At 45.8% G+C, this 17,443-nt stretch overlaps 1 protein-coding gene across 2 annotated transcripts in view; it reads right to left on the bottom strand.

Annotated features, from left to right (window-relative positions):
• Window positions 1–17,443, bottom strand: part of SARDH (sarcosine dehydrogenase) — a 179,246-nt gene that overhangs the window by 14,654 nt on the left and 147,149 nt on the right. For both annotated transcript variants that reach the window (XM_068134325.2, XM_068134326.2), the window contains exon 20: window positions 13,526–13,661. In XM_068134325.2, coding sequence (XP_067990426.2) covers window positions 13,526–13,661 — 136 coding nt within the window. The remainder of the gene's footprint in view (window positions 1–13,525; window positions 13,662–17,443) is intronic.

The raw sequence follows: 17,443 nt of genomic DNA on the forward strand, positions 1-17,443 counted from the left end.
GCGCCACGCCCGCGCTGGTCTCTCACCGGTCCTGATTGGCGGGTCGGGGCTCGCTGGCTCCACCTTGTGATGACGATCGGCGGCCAACGCCCTGGATTCGGTGGCTCCTCCCCCTTCTTCTCCGATCTGACCGCGGTGTTCAATGGAGGTTTTGCGGCGAAAACCACAAAGCAGCAGCGGCGAATGCAGAAAACCGCACGCAGAACCCGCCCAATGCAGTTGGCAATTGATGACAAAAGGGGTATGTGAAGGGAATCTACCTTATTTGAATTCGGTGCAATGGAGTGTCAATTAATGGAAGACAAAGCCTTAAACTAATACACATAATAAGGAGATAACTACTGAACAGGGAGATCTATGATTTGCTACGTGATTGTATATGGAATAACTACGGGAACGAGCTTTGACCTTTTTTTTTTTTTTTTTTTTTTTTTTTTGTATACAAGATCGAGGCTCGTGAAAGAGCGAACATTAATCACACAGAAAGACAAACAGACACATAAAACAAATAACATCGGGAGCGGTAGACAAGATGGGGAGAGAGGGGGAAGGACACAAACACAACATTTGAGAGCAGGGACCGAGAGACATGGAGACATCGAGAGATCTGTGGGAGGGAGAGGGCTTTGGGGGGGGGGGGGCATGTGAAGGGGGGGGGGGGGGGGGGTGGGGAGAGGTATAAACATATGGACACTGCCAGGACTTCCAGGAAAGAAGTTGGAATTTCAAACAAGGTGGATCTGGGGTGAATTAGTGGGGGTAGAAAAGATCAAGGTTTTGGATGGGGGATGATATATATATATCAGTCACTATGCGACCTTCATATCATCAGTGGAGAACCACCAGCAAGGTGTCCCATACAGCTGCTGCTGCACCTTGCTGGGAGCGATACGCCCCGCCTGCCACGCGGTGACGTTATCTCTGGTATCCACTCATCATATGGAGTCGACCTGTGAAGTATTGATATATATATATATATATATATACTATATATATATATATATATATATATATATATATATATATATCTGATATATATATATATTGATATATATATATATATATATATATATATATATAATATATATATATATATATATATATATATACAGTATATATATATATATATATATATATATATATAGTATATATATATATATATATATTATATATGTATATATATATATATATATGTATATATATATATATGTATATATATGTATATATATATATATGTATATATATATAATATATATATATGTATATATTGTTACAGACACGACTTTGATGTTAAGGTGGGCCGAGCGGAATGGCCGTCGTGTCCGCACAAATTACCCGATTGTACTCGAACGTTGACGGAGCCGCGCTACGCTGGATCAATAAGGAAAAAGAAGACACACGGCTGGATTATAATGACAGACACCAATGTTTCGATTCTCAATTATATTCGTACGGAAAAGGTTAGATTACAGGGGCTAGAGGTAAAGCACAGAAAAGATGGGCACTTAGACACAGGCTTATCTTGACCCCGGACAGACGACAGGTAAACGGGACAACGGCTGACTCACACGGGGGTTGATGGCAGGGAAAGGCAGGTATCGGTGGCTCCAGGTGCGCCTGGGCTCGGGGCAGAATCAACACGGTTCGGTCCGGTCCAAAGATGCGGGGAGGTCACAGCGCTCGGAGGTAACGTTCTTTCTCAGGCGGGTCTTTCTCTCTCAGCGATCGCAGGCAACGTTCTTTCTCAGGCGGGGCGCATCTGACTCAGCGCTCGCAGGTACCTCTTTCTCCAGCTGGGGGCGCATCTCTCTCAGCGCTCGCAGGTCCTTCTTTCTCTTCAGCTGGGGGCGCATCTCACGTCACATCCGGCGCGGGGCCGCGTATATCCGGCGGGGAGTGACACGCCCTCGGCTCGCTAGCGCCGCCCCAGATGGAATCGGTCCGCCCTTCTGATTGGGTGCGGGGGGTTACCAGGCTCCGCCCTTGAGGAGGAGCTGACAGCCAGCCCCTCCGTGGTAACCCTGTGGAGCGCGTGGTCAATGGCGCTAATCGAGCCGGTTGTGAGGACGCATCCTCCCCCCGCGCCGCCGCCATCTCCTCTGTTGTTGTTGTAATGGTTGGGGAAGAAGATGGAAGGAGGTATGGGAAAGGTCCTAAACTCACTACTGATGCCATATAATCACATTCTGGTGCAACGAAGAGTCATAATTAATGGAAACGAGGCCTTAACTGACATAGACTAAGAATAACTAGCAAGATGTCCGAAAGTTGTCTACGTGTGGTGCGGTGGACCTGGGCACGACATTTAATGGGGGAATAAGGGGAAGGTCGGCTCTACTGATTGTTGTTTACAGACAATGGGACTAGGGAATGGGGGATTGGGGATAGTTGGGGAGTATTGGGGAAATAGGGGAATATTTACAAGCGGATATGGAGGCCAAATTCCATATTCGCAACATTGCACCCTTCTCTACCCTCGGGGCGTCCCGACCCGATTAATTTTTACCTACTTTAGTGTGGCACGCAATGTAGTTCCCTCTACTATTAACTCTACCCTGAGTGCGACAGTTTTACAGATATTCACAAATGAGTAAATATGTCCCCCTGCGACGTTGCACCCTTCTCCTCACAGAAACACACCCACAGGATAACCGAATCCGGAAAGAATTCGCAAACTAAACATACAGCCGGTAGGGAGCATTATTTACACGACTACGCTGCTATTTACACTACGATCCAGGACCTGTTTTTGGAGGAACACATGCAGATGTTATGCATAGAGAGAGCGCGCTTGCCAGCATCGATACACCAACCCACGAGTGCTCTGTGGCCGACGGCCTTTAATAACGTGCAGAGCACCCTTCCCGAGCATCAAAAGCACCACCCCACCACCAATCGGTGCAGTCACCATTGTTCATTGGAATAAAAATAAATTCGACAACCCCTAACCCTGCAGGTGTCTCTTGCTCTTCTTGTGGTGCACTTGGTGTTAACTAAAAGTGGTTCACCTGTATGGCATAGGTGCCACGTTGACCCATAGGTCCATCCCCGGGTGGTGCTTGGCCGCAAACGAACTGCGGTCTATTGTGGGTGGCCACAAACATTGCGGTCCATATGGTGTATCGATCCCGGCAGCAAACAGCGAAAGTGCAGGCCCACAACTGCGCAGCCAGCACCTCTCTCTCCTCTCTCTCTACCCCAAAGCCAGATCCTCAGAGGTGGGAGACAAAAGAAGCAGACAAGTGAGTAAGGTGGTAAGGGCGCAAAAGTGCACGCAATATAAGATGATGCACACTGGGGGCACATGGGAACCAGGTGAGACAGGTACGTTCCTATCGTACGCCCCCCCCACCAGGTAACCTACATGGCCCCTCCCTTACCCCTTACTGTATCCACAAAACTCAACACTACTCATAAACATCTACTTTACAAATCAACAAACATCCCTACTGTCTTCCCCGTTCCTCCCATATACCAAATTCGTCTTCTCTCCCTCCTAACCAATCAAATTTGCCATTTTCAACTGAACATCAAAATTTGCCATCACCAATTCATCATCAGTCCCTCCTAGGGAGGGAGAGGTGGAATCACCCCAATGTCTCATCCACGTCGTGATGCGTCTCACAAATCCTCACAACAATTCTTACTTCCTGCAACACAAAACAAAGAAAACACAGGTGTGGAGTCATCATCATCACCACAGGCAAGTGGCTGCGTATGGTGCGACAGGTTCATTAATCCTAACTATTTCCTAAATGACTTTAACAACTTTACACTACCCGGGGTCTTTCTCCGGCCAAACCATTGGCCCTCTTACACTATGGGTTCTAAAAACCAATTCCCATTGGCCAAACTGTGGTGCTCTTCAATTTGGGGTCTCACTCCCCCGATTCATCTCCCGGTGCCCTCGCACAATTTCTGGGCTGCGGCGTGTACCTCTCCCAGTGGGTCTACCCACCTGCACACCTCCACCACTGCAGTTGCCTCCGAGCTTACCTGCTCCTTACCCTAACCTAACTACCTGGGGAAGGCCCTCTGGCGCTCTCCCCACTCGGTGCCCTCTCTGGCACTGGGCTACCCGGGTCCATCCTCCGGATCCTCGGGCCCCATCCACAACTCTACCGGCTCCCAGAGCCCACCTGCGGCCTCACCTGGCCGACATCCTCACAGTGGTGGAGTGCCCAACCAACTACACACACTAACAGGCTACACGCCCAGCCATTTCCACAACACTAATGCACCCATCCATGTACCATTCTTTCACCCGCACCACAAATGCCAATATCCAACCACAATTTACCTGTACCCTCTACCTAACACTTACACTACCCGCCCCGGGTACTCGTGAAAGGGGTCCACTCTTCCCCCATCCACACCTTCGCACCATGCACACCACTCCGTACCACTCACTCCAACTCTCTTCACACACCTGTACCTGCACACCTGTGCTCTCACACCTGGTGCCACCTGCACCCTTCTCTCCCCAAGCGCATTCGCGCTGATCCACACACTCACTACTCATACACTGCTCCACACACCTGTCCAGTTGCACACCTGTGCAATCACACCTGTTCAATTCTCACAAACACGGCATCATCTCAGCTAACTACTCCCTTCTGAAACTTGCGCTTCCCAGTCGTCCCTTTAAACTATTGCGCTCCCACGTCATTATCATCCACACTAATCTACCTGCGTCCCCACTACAGGTATCAGTCACTAACTAAACTTAACGTTACCTAATGTCATCTTCTAGGGCCCTATCAATATAACCTAACCCACCCGGGCTAGTTTTCACTGCCATACACTCCATAAACTATTGCTCCTTTGCCCCCACCTGTGAGGGATGGTGGATTTGCCATCCCACCACATCGGGGGTCTCTCACTACCAATTTCGCACACCAAATTCCAACAAATTAAAAATTTGCCAATCACTACCCATCATCTGCCAATCACTACTGCCAATCCCTTGCCAATCATCAAATTTTGTTTTTCTCTAATTTTGGGTCCAAAACACTAACCTCATCACCCAGTCGACTCACTAATACCTCTCGGTGCGCCAATCCCTGTCCAAAGCCCGGCTTCGTAAAGCCAAGCAATGGATGCTGGTTGTTTTGTGCCAGCGGCTGGATGCGTCCGGCACTCGGTGCAGGGACGGGGGCTTACCCGGGCCGAGATCCCACGCATCACCTCGGCGTGGAGCCATCCAATGTCCCGATCTCGACCTGCCGGCACGTCTCAACAAAACGTGGTCGCCATAACGACCCTTCCTATCCAGCTGCCCGCTCCACCTAGTGGAGCCTGGACGCGGCCGTTCAAAGCGAGGCCCGGCACGCACCGAGGGCCCGCTTCGGCTAAAAGTCGCTCTAACCTCTAACCCGTGTAACGTCGATGCTTCACCTGCATGCTTACACCCCGCAGCCCGTTCCTTGCTCACACATCCAGCCGTGCCCATGCTCCTCGTACCTTTCCTTACACACCCAGGTACACCCATTCCACTCACAGCCTTGGTCACACACCTGACCACCGAACACTTTGGCACACATTCGTTGGTAGCACACCTCACCAACACACTTCTTCGCGCCCCCTCCTCGGTCACCTCCTCTGTGACAATCACACGTGTGCCCTCATTCGCACACCCAACCATGTGCCTCACCACCAACTCCAGCGTGCATTCCCACTCACGCTCTACCATTCCAGGTGTGCATCCTTCCATCCCAGGTGTACATCCTCGCTCACCTGTCACAACCAACTCACTCTCCTTGTCACTCTCAATACTCTCACCACCACTCTTGACAACGCACTCACCCTTACTCTTGACAGCGCACTCTTTCCTCGTGCACCTGTCCGTCACACACCTTTCTCGCGCACACTCTCCCGTCACACCCTCTGTAACACTCACCACACCACGCTTCCATGTGCTCCCTCGCACACGCGCTACGACCGACTCACTCTCGCCAGCACCCTCACTCCTTGGCACGCACTTTTTCCTCACACACCCCAGAGTCGGACTTTCTCGCACACCTCCTCTTTCGCACACCAGACCTGTCGCACACTTCACCAATGGCCTCTCACGAACACCCGGGTCCATCTCGACCCCCAAGCTTCTCAAATCCCCTGGCGCATCATACGCACGACCATATTGGTCACCACTTACACCAGGTCCTCTTCCTCTTCGCTTCTCCTCCATCACCTGCGAATCCCTCATCCGGTTAATGAGCACATCATCACGATCCAAACACAGACTTTGGACCAATTCTTTTATCTCCTCTTTTATCTCTTTCTTATCCCCTCTCCGTCGCTTCTTAATTTCGCTCATCCCTTCTTCCACTTCTTCTAATTTGTGCTTCACCTCCTTCATCTCCTCGTGCGCCCCTTTAAGTTCTTCCTCTAACTCCACTTTATTTTTTTCTATGTGCTCCCGCACCTCCCGCTCTTTAACCTCCATCACCTCTACCACTTTGTTCATTTTTTTCGTCGTCCTCATGTACCGTCTGACACTCTTTTTTAATTACCCCTACGTCCTTTTTCATCTCCTTCTGCGTCGATTTTAACCCCTCTATTACCGCTGTGTTCTTCTTTACCTGTTCCCCCAACTCCTTTTGTCCCACTGTCAGTTGTTCTACTCCCAGCGTCAACTCCTCTATACCCCCTTGCAATTTTACAGTCCCCTTTCTCACCTCCTTCTCCATGCGCTCCTTACAGTGCCTCACCTCCTCGCGCACTCCTCCGACCTCCTCACTCACTCCTCTTCTGATCTCCTCTCCCATCACTTGCATCTCCTGCCCAGATGCCACCCTCATCTGCTCCATTTCCTCCCTGTGAGCATCCAGTTTGGTTTCTACCCCCATTCTGACCCCCTCTATCTGCTGCTCCATTTGTTTAACTTCCCTTTCCGCTTGGTCCCTCATGTCCCTCAATTTGCCTTCCATTCTGTTTTCTAACCCCTCTAACCCAGTTTTCACTCCCTCTATCTGATTCTCCTGGGCAGCCATTCTATTTTCTACCCCATTAACCCATTTCTCACCTCTTTTATCCCATTGTCTAACCCCTCAAAATTTTTGTCTAACTTCTCACCGGTACCCCCTCGCTTCGTCCCTCATTACCCCCAATTGCTCACTCTGAGCCCTCGCTTCGTCCCTCATTACCCCCATTTGCTCACTCTGCAGTTTGAGGGACGCCTGCATTTGCGCCATAAATTGCTCCATGAGGACCTGCATCTGGGCCATCCCTCCCACTTGTGCAGCGGGTGCGGCCGCCGTAGCTATGTGCGAGGCGCCATTTCGCGCGTCTGCTACCCCCGCTGTTTCGCTCTCCTCACGTGTCTCAATTTGGTCCTGGACCGACCCTGCTTCACTCTCCCCTACCGGACCCCAGCCGTCTTGATCCGCCATAGCGCGACTTTCAAAATTCGAGTTTCGTAACACAAATCCAAATTTTGCTGTTATAATTTCGTCGAGCGCAGTAACCGCGGGACCGCGCTCCGGATCGATTTTGTCGAGCGCAGTACGCGCTCCGAATCGATTTTCCCCTCCAAAATTTGGGCCTAACTAATTTAGTCCCGGGTCCGAATCTCACTCCTCGACACCAATTGTTACAGACACGACTTTGATGTTAAGGTGGGCCGAGCGGAATGGCCGTCGTGTCCGCACAAATTACCCGATTGTACTCGAACGTTGACGGAGCCGCGCTACGCTGGATCAATAAGGAAAAAGAAGACACACGGCTGGATTATAATGACAGACACCAATGTTTCGATTCTCAATTATATTCGTACGGAAAAGGTTAGATTACAGGGGCTAGAGGTAAAGCACAGAAAAGATGGGCACTTAGACACAGGCTTATCTTGACCCCGGACAGACGACAGGTAAACGGGACAACGGCTGACTCACACGGGGGTTGATGGCAGGGAAAGGCAGGTATCGGTGGCTCCAGGTGCGCCTGGGCTCGGGGCAGAATCAACACGGTTCGGTCCGGTCCAAAGATGCGGGGAGGTCACAGCGCTCGGAGGTAACGTTCTTTCTCAGGCGGGTCTTTCTCTCTCAGCGATCGCAGGCAACGTTCTTTCTCAGGCGGGGCGCATCTGACTCAGCGCTCGCAGGTACCTCTTTCTCCAGCTGGGGGCGCATCTCTCTCAGCGCTCGCAGGTCCTTCTTTCTCTTCAGCTGGGGGCGCATCTCACGTCACATCCGGCGCGGGGCCGCGTATATCCGGCGGGGAGTGACACGCCCTCGGCTCGCTAGCGCCGCCCCAGATGGAATCGGTCCGCCCTTCTGATTGGGTGCGGGGGGTTACCAGGCTCCGCCCTTGAGGAGGAGCTGACAGCCAGCCCCTCCGTGGTAACCCCGTGGAGCGCGTGGTCAATGGCGCTAATCGAGCCGGTGTGAGGACGCATCCTCCCCCGCGCCGCCGCCATCTCCTCTGTTGTTGTTGTAATTGTTGGGGAAGAAGATGGAAGGAGGTATGGGAAAGGTCCTAAACTCACTACTGATGCCATATAATCACATTCTGGTGCAACGAAGAGTCATAATTAATGGAAACGAGGCCTTAACTGACATAGACTAAGAATAACTAGCAAGATGTCCGAAAGTTGTCTACGTGTGGTGCGGTGGACCTGGGCACGACATTTAATGGGGGAATAAGGGGAAGGTCGGCTCTACTGATTGTTGTTTACAGACAATGGGACTAGGGAATGGGGGATTGGGGATAGTTGGGGAGTATTGGGGAAATAGGGGAATATTTACAAGCGGATATGGAGGCCAAATTCCATATTCGCAACAATATATATATATATATATATATATATATATATATATATATATATATATATATATGTATATATATATATATATATATATATATATATATATATATATATATGTATGTATATATATATATATATATATATATATATATATATATATATATATATATATATATATGTATATATATATGTATATATATATATATATATATATATATATATATATATATATATATATATATATATATATATATATATATATATACAGTATATATATATATATATATATACATACAGTCATGTGAAAAAGTAAGTACACCCCATGTAAAGTTTTGACTTTTTAAACATATTTCAACATACAGCTATTTGATCTTCATTTCAACAATATTGATAGATAAAGGTGATATAATATAACAAATATCATGAAACATTTACATTTTGTAGTCCATTGTATAATTTAAATAAACATAAATGCAAATTTCGCATGTGGAAAAAGTAAGTACACCCCTACATTTATCACTACTTCAAATACCTAAAATTAGAATCAGGTGCACCAGTTCAGGTGCAAATGATTAGAACATTGTTAGAGAGGATCTTGGAGGAACCTGTCTTATTTAAACTTCAGACATTTAGTTTGGTTTGCTCTTTGTTGTTGAAGTGTGCGGCGTCACCATGCCTAGGTCAAAAGAGCTCTCTGGGGCCTTCAGAAAGAAGGTTATAGATGCCTACGAGTCTGGGAAGGGATTTAAAAAGATCTCCAAACAATATCAAATCAATCATTCGACTGTCCGGAAGATCATCTACAAGTGGAGAAGATTCCAAACAACTGCCAACTTGTTCAGGCCAGGCCGCCCCAGCAAGTTCAGCCCGAGAGCAGACCGCAAGATGCTGAAAGAAGTCTCTAAGAACTTCAGAATTTCATCACGGGACCTACAGGTAGCTCTTGCCACTGTTGATATCAATGTGCACAAGTCTACCATTAGAAAGAGGCTGCACAAATTTGATCTACATGGGAGATGTGCCAAGAGGAAGCCTTTGCTGTCCAGAAAGAACATCAGGGCAAGATTAAAGTTTGCCAATGAACACCTAGGCAAAGACCAGCACTTCTGGAACAATGTGCTCTGGACAGATGAGTCAAAGGTAGAGCTATTGGGCCACAGGACCAGAAGACATGTTTGGTGAAAACCAAAGACAGCATTTGACCACAAGAACCTGATACCAACTGTAAAGCATGGTGGTGCAAATATTATGGTTTGGGGCAGCTTTGCTGCATCAGGGCCTGGGCAGCTCACCATCATATAATCTACTATGAATTCTTCATTGTACCAGAGGGTGCTTGAGGATAATGTGAGGCCATCTGTCAGAAAGTTGAAGCTCAACCGAAGGTGGACCTTGCAACATGACAATGACCCTAAACATACCAGTCAATCCACCAAGGAATGGCTGAAAAGAAAGAAATGGAGGGTTCTGGAATGGCCAAGTCAAAGCCCGGATCTAAATCCCATTGAGATGTTGTGGTGGGATTTGAAACGAGCTGTGCATGCAAGAAACCCCTCAAACATCGCACAGCTGAAAGAATTCTGCATGGAGGAGTGGGCAAAAATTTCTCCCAGTCGATGTCAGAGACTGGTAGACAGTTATAAGAAACACCTACTTGAGGTTGTTTCTGCCAAAGGGGGCAATACCACCGTTTACAGCCAAGGGTGTACTTACTTTTTCCACATGCGAAATTTGCATTTATGTTTATTTAAATTATGCAATGGACTACAAAATGTAAATAAAAACCAACCACCGTTTAGAGGCCATTTTTCCCCGCAAAGCGGGGGTTGGCCTTTTCGGGGACCGTGGTAGTTGTTGTTTTTTGGTCCCCTTTTTGAAGCAATGTTTTACGGCCGGATGCCCTTCCTGACGCCAACCCTTTTTGCCGCCTTCAACGACAAACAGGGAATTACCAGTGAACTGGTACTCAATTAGCCGACCTCGGAAGGATGACAGGCTGAGTCAACCCCCCTGGCATTAATTCGGCGATCGACCGAGATTCAAATTCAGGATCCTAGGATCCTAAGCCGGCACCCTAGCCGCTAGCCCAACACCAGGGACTACAAAATGTAAATGTTTCATGATATTTGTTATATTATATCACCTTTATCTATCAATATTGTTGAAATGAAGATCAAATAGCTGTATGTTGAAATATGTTGAAAAAGTCAAAACTTTACATGGGGTGTACTTAATTTTTCACGTGACTGTATGTTGAAGGCAGCGGGAAATTGGGGTGTGAAGAGAATGACAGAGATCTGCAATCTGTTGGTGAAAGAAGGCCGCATTCCAGTGGATAGGGAACTGAGTACCCTCGTCCCTCTATACAAGGGGAAAGGTGACCCTCTGGACTGTGGCTCGTACAGAGCGATAAAGTTATTGGAGCATGGAATGAAGGTATTGGAAAGGGTGTGGGAGAGGAGGATAAGGAAGAAAGTGAAGATTGACGAAATGCAGTTTGGATTTATGCCAGGAAGAGGAACGACAGATGCGCTTTTTATTGTGAGGCAGTTGCAGGAGAAGTACATGGAGAAGAGGAAGAAGTTGTTTCTTGGGTTTGTTGATCTCTAGAAAGCATTCGATAGGGTTCCACGTGAAGTATTGACATGGGCATTGAGGAAGGTAGGAGTGGAGGAATGGTTGATCAGAGTCGTGATGGCAATGTACAAAAGAGCGCGCACAGCTGTAAGGACGAAGGACGGAAACAGTGGTGAGTTTGAGGTGAAGGTGGGAGTGCATCAGGGGTCGGTACTAAGTCCACTACTATTTGTAGCTGTGATGGAGGTGCTGGCTCGGAACGTAAAGGAGGGTTTACCGTGGGAGTTGTTGTATGCAGATGATCTGGTGTTGATTGCAGAAAGTATGGATGGACTGAAGGAGAAGATGAACAAGTGGAAGGAATGTATGGAGACAAAAGGTCTGAAGGTGAATATCGGAAAGACGAAGGTGATGGCAAGTGGTAAAGCATGTGGTGAGGTGGAAAGAACTGGGAAGTGGCCCTGTGCTGTGTGCAGGAAGGGTGTCGGAGTGAACTCCATTCAATGTACAATGTGCGCTGAGTGGGTTCATCAAAAATGTAGTGGTTTGAGAGGGGAATTAACCAGTGCGGCAGCTACATTCAAGTGTAAGGTGTGCACAGAGGGAGCTGCAGATGGAGGAAATGTTGAGTTGGATCTTGGAGACGGCGTGAAGCTGGAAGGTGTGAAAACATTTTGTTACCTTGGAGACATGCTGAATGGAGGTGGATCAGACTCGGCAACGGTTGCTAGAGTGAGATGTGCATGGAAGAAGTTTCGGGAACTGAGTGGCATGCTGATGAGGAGGGGAGTGTCGTTGAAGCTGAAGGGAAAGGTGTATGCTGCATGTGTGAGAAGTGTTATGATTTATGGGAGCGAGACATGGGTAATGAATGTAGAGCAGCAACGAAGGCTTGAAAGGGTGGAAATGCGAATGGTTCGGTGGATGTGCGGAGTATCGTTGAGAGAGAGGAAGACAAATGATGAATTGCAAAAGATGATGGGAATAGAGCCTGTGATGGATGCTGTGAAGAGAAACAGTTTGAGATGGTTTGGTCATATGTTGAGGAAGGATGAAAGTGACTGGTTGAGAAGAGTGATGGAAATGAATGTAGAAGGAAGTAGAGGATGGGGAAGACCGAGAAAGACTTGGCTAAAGATGGTCGAAGAAGAAATGCGGGCAGGGGGTTAACAAGGGGAGATGCAGAAAATAGGGCAAAATGGAGAAGATTGTCATGGGGACCGCAAGGCTAACCCCCGCTCTAGCAGGGAAAATGGCCTTAAAATGCCTGTTGTATTCAACTGTTGTCGTTATTTTAAGCATCAGAAGAAGAAGAAGATGTCTGATTTCAAACGGATGCGGACGGGCTTTGCATTTTCAGGTGCTTTCTTTTATTATTATTATTTTTTTTGTATACAAGATCGAGGCTCGTGTACGAACTAACATTTATCACAAAAAAACAAACGGACATAAAAAAAAACCTACAACAAAGGGAGTGGGAGACAAGATGGGGAGCGAGGGAAGCACACACGTACAACAGTAAAGAACAGGGACAACGGGAGATCGGTGGGAGGGAGAGGGCTTGGGGGTTTGGGGGAGGAGACATGGGAAGGGGGGGAGGTGGGAGAGGTACAAAACACATGGACACCGCCATGAATACAAAGAAAGAAGTCGGTATTTCAAAAAAGTGGATCTGGGGTGAATTAACGGGGGTAGAAGAGATCAAGGTTTTGGATGGGGGAAGATAAGAGATGGTGGTGAACAGCTGTTTTAAAGACCTGGAGGGTGGAGTGGGAATGAAGAGAGTGAGGGAGTTTGTTCCAGAGGTGGGAGTAAAGAGGAATGAAAGAGTGAAGATGAATAGAGAGTCTTGATTTTGGCAGTTTCACCAGAAAACTTGTTATTGTTGTTCTTGTGATACACAAAATAAAAATAATTTGGTACTCTTCACCGCGTTTCGACTTTCCTTTTCCGTTTTGATTAAAGTTTAACTGGACGAAGAATAGGTATCTCAGCTAGTATTTAATAATTATCCAATGATCAAAGTTTATTCTGATGGATTACTGCATTATGGGGCATTATATTGTTCTTAAAAAAAGAAAACTGTGATAAACAGAAATGTTAATGAGTTTACAAGTTTCACACAGTCTGATGCTGCTCAAGCTATGGTAAATGTACTTGATTATCGGTATGTCATGAGGGTCTCACCGGGCCACCATCAGGGTCTCTGATATAACCGTAGCCGATGCTTTTCCCCAGTGCGAAAGCGAAATCCGCTCGTCTCAGGAAACCAACAGCCTTCCCGTTTCTCCGTATCATCTCGAGGCCAAATATAGGAACATGTCTGAAAAAAGCGATGAAAGACTGTGATTGGGCAAGGATGAAGTCTGTTATTCATATAATCGATATTACATTATACATCACAATAGGTAATGGAGGAGCTCAATTGTTGCACTGCTGAGTCAGTGACTATTCAATAGCAAAGTGGACAGAGTGGAATTTAACAACATTACCTGTTGTATTGTAACCTTCGGTGGCAGAGGTTATACTTTCACCTCTGTCTGGTTTTCTGTCTGTCTGTTCTATTTGTTACTTGGAAAAAAAAAAAAAAAAATTTGCAAGTATGTTGATCACTCCGTTTTGTGTGTGTGTTTGTTTGTCTGTCCGCTCACTTATACTTGCCTACAGGTCGCAATTTTAAACCGATCTTCACGAAACTTCACCAAATGGTAGAGTTCGTGGTGTGACAAAATCCGATATATTTTTGATGTCAATAGGTCAACATAGGCCAAAGGTCAACCACTTTTTTTCGAATTTCCAAAATCCTCAATTTTCATCCGATTGACTTGAAATTTGAATAGGATTTTCATATCAGCGAACTATATTCAACCACCAACTATTTTTGAGGTCAACAACAACAACAACATGCATTTTAAGGCCATTTCCCCTGCTAGAGCATAGTATTTTTGAGGTCAACATAGGCCAAATTTCTAAAATTGTCAATTTTCATCCGATTAACTTAAACTTTGAAGACGATTTGCATATCAGGGCCGGTATTCATATAACTTCTTAATTTAAGACTACTTAACTGCTAAGTACCCCCACTTTGCTGAGTGGGGTTATTATCTTTGCTGAGGTCACTAAATTCAACCACTAAATATTTTTGAGGTCAAAAGGATGCTCTGAGTGTCATTTTGTTCTGTTTTGCCAAGTGTCGCTCTATGAGAGATTTTTCGTCTGTCTGTTTGTCTCTGTTTGTCTGTCTCTGTTTGTCTGTCTGTGAACAAGATATCTCAAAAAGTTGTTGAAAGATTTGGAAGACATTTGGTGGAGAGGTTGGGTGTGTGACATGGATTAATTGATTAGATTTTGATGAAGATTCGAATCTGGATATGAGAATTTTTAAGTGATTCTTCACCATTGAGTGATAGGGTTAAAACTGATATACAACACAATATCTTAAAGGTTATGGATGTATTCGGAGAAAACATGGTGGATAGGTTGGTTGTGTAACAAGAATGAATCGATTCAATTTTTGTGAAGAACCGGATACGAGAATATTTTAATTCTATAAGTATTTCTCCACCCTTGAGTGATGGGGCCAAAACGACATATAGCATGATATTTCAAAAAGCTGTGGATGGATTATGCCAAAACTCGGTGGATGAGTTGGCTAGGTGCCAAGAACAAGCCGATTAGATTTTGGTTCAGATCCGGATCCAGATCCGGCCTATCAGTGGGATACAACACATAAACCGTTCACCAGGCGGAGGGTACGCTCACTGATCAGTATCGTTCTGGTTTGAACTGTCTTTTGAATTTCAATAGTATGTGCTCAGCTGAAAATTCATCCCACGATTCTAGGTTCAAACAGCATAAAAAACATAATGTTCCATTTCTGCAAACGTCCTTGTTATCGACATAAAGGTAGATCGATATTTCCCAATGTACTTGTTATTCATGCTAAGGTACATGCATACCTCCTATTCTCATTGTACTGCATGTGATAAATGAGCAATGTCTCCAATGAGCCTTACATTGAACAAAAGCCAAAACTAAAGAGGTTCTTAATATTGACAGGAGTACTATTGTGTGAGATATGATGCCTTTGAACATCAAAAAAATGTATCCACAAAAAAAGGAAGAGACTCAAATCAAAAGGAAAGATTGGTGGGAATGGAGGGGGGGGGGGGGGCAAGGGAGACTATGAGGGGTTGGAGAGGTTGGGCAGCTAAGATATAAAGGATGGAAGATCCAGGAATTTGAAATAAACATGCAATCTACAAGGAAATCGATTTGAAACCTGCTTAAAGTAAAAAACACTTGTTAGCATTCCCATATGGGCATTTGGCTCATGATGTGGAGAACATGAATTAAAATCCAATGTACCATGTGTATTTTTATATATATGTGTCAAGTGATGAACGGCATTGGCAATTACATCCAATAGGTCCATTTTTCCGTTCTCCAACCTTTAGTTTTGTCGAAAAAAATCAACGTTTCGGCCAGCAACCCGGCATCCACTGGGCCTCCACTAGCCTTTATCAAGAGCAATTCCCTTGTTTACCTCCTCCCAGATATACCTGGAGGAAGGCGGTGGGCCTATTCTGGCAACCAATCACAAAGCTGTGTTGCGAGACCTCGTGACCATTGACCCGTGACAATTTTATGTATTGTGTTTGTGTTATCCTTGTTGCCTGTGTCGGTTATGTCCCTCTTTGTCCTTGTCGTCCTCACAGCAGATAATAGGCTCACCCCCTTCCTCCAGGTATATCTGGGAGGAGGTAAACAAGGGAATTGCTCTTGATAAAGGCTAGTGGAGGCCCAGTGCATGCCGGGTTGCTGGCCGAAACGTTGATTTTTTAAGACAAAACTAAAGGTTGGAGAATGGAAAAATGGACCTATTGGATATAAATGGGGAATTATAACTTTGTAAAGGAATTCCTATGCAGAAAATGTTAATAAATCATCACATCTTATGCACTTTTTGTTATGAGCACCCTCACGGATTTATTTGAACTTCCATTCGATTTTTGTTTTTGGTTTTTGTGGTCGCAGGAGTGGTTACACACTCAACTACAACAACCTTGGTGAAAATCGAATAGATTTTGACTAACTTACAACATTTAATGACGTAACGTTAGGCATTGATTCTCTCTTCGGTTTCTATCTCCACATGTGAGTTTCAGAAGGTGGAACGGAACTCTCCCAGGTCTCAAAGTATTGACCTTCATATGTGTGTGGGCATGTGCATGTGTGTGCGTGTAAGTTACTGCTGTTGGCTGCGATCTCCACAAATGGGTGTGTGTCAGGAGATGGATAGGAGATCTAACAGGTCTCAAAGTATCCACCTCGTTGTGTCTGTGTGTGTGTGTGTATATATATATATATATATATATATGTACAGTCGTGGCCAAAAATATTGGCACCCTTGCACTTTTTAAAAATAATGCACCATTTCTTCCAGAATATTGTTGAAATAAAAAAAAAAAAGATATCCACGTATGTATTTCTTTAGTTATCAGTGAAACAAAACAAAAAAACTGAATATATTACTAAATCTTATCTTATTCCAAACAGAAATCCTAAAAGGGCCTGGACAATATTATTGGCACCTTTTAGAAGTTGTTAGAAATAATTAAATTTCAAGCAGGTGATTCTCCTTTACTTTGGAATTGAACTCACCTGTGGTGAATTGCAGGTGCCTGCAATATAAAAATAACTCATTCAACAAGTTTGAATAGAGAAAAGGAGTCATTCTGCTGTTTTGTGTCACTGTGTGTGTCTCAATGAGCATGGAGAAAAGAAAGAAAACCAGAGAATTGTCTGAGGAGGTCAGACACAAGATTGTAGCCAAGCATGCACAATCTCAAGGCTACAAGTCCATCTCCAGAGACCTTGATGTTCCTATGTCCACCGTACGCAATGTTATCAGGAAGTTTAAGGCCCATGGCACTGTAGCCAACCTCCCTGGATGTGGCCGCAAGAGAAAACTTGATCTTAGATTGCAGCGAAGGATTGTTCGATTGGTGGAGAAAGCACCTCGATCAACTGCCAAACATATTCAAGCTGACTTTCAGGCACAAGGTACGACAGTTTCAACTCACACCTTCCGTCACCAACTCA

Source organism: Myxine glutinosa, chromosome 13 (genome assembly GCF_964187855.1).
Source record: "Myxine glutinosa chromosome 13, kmMyxGlut1.1, whole genome shotgun sequence".
Taxonomy (NCBI): Eukaryota; Metazoa; Chordata; class Myxini; order Myxiniformes; family Myxinidae; genus Myxine; species Myxine glutinosa.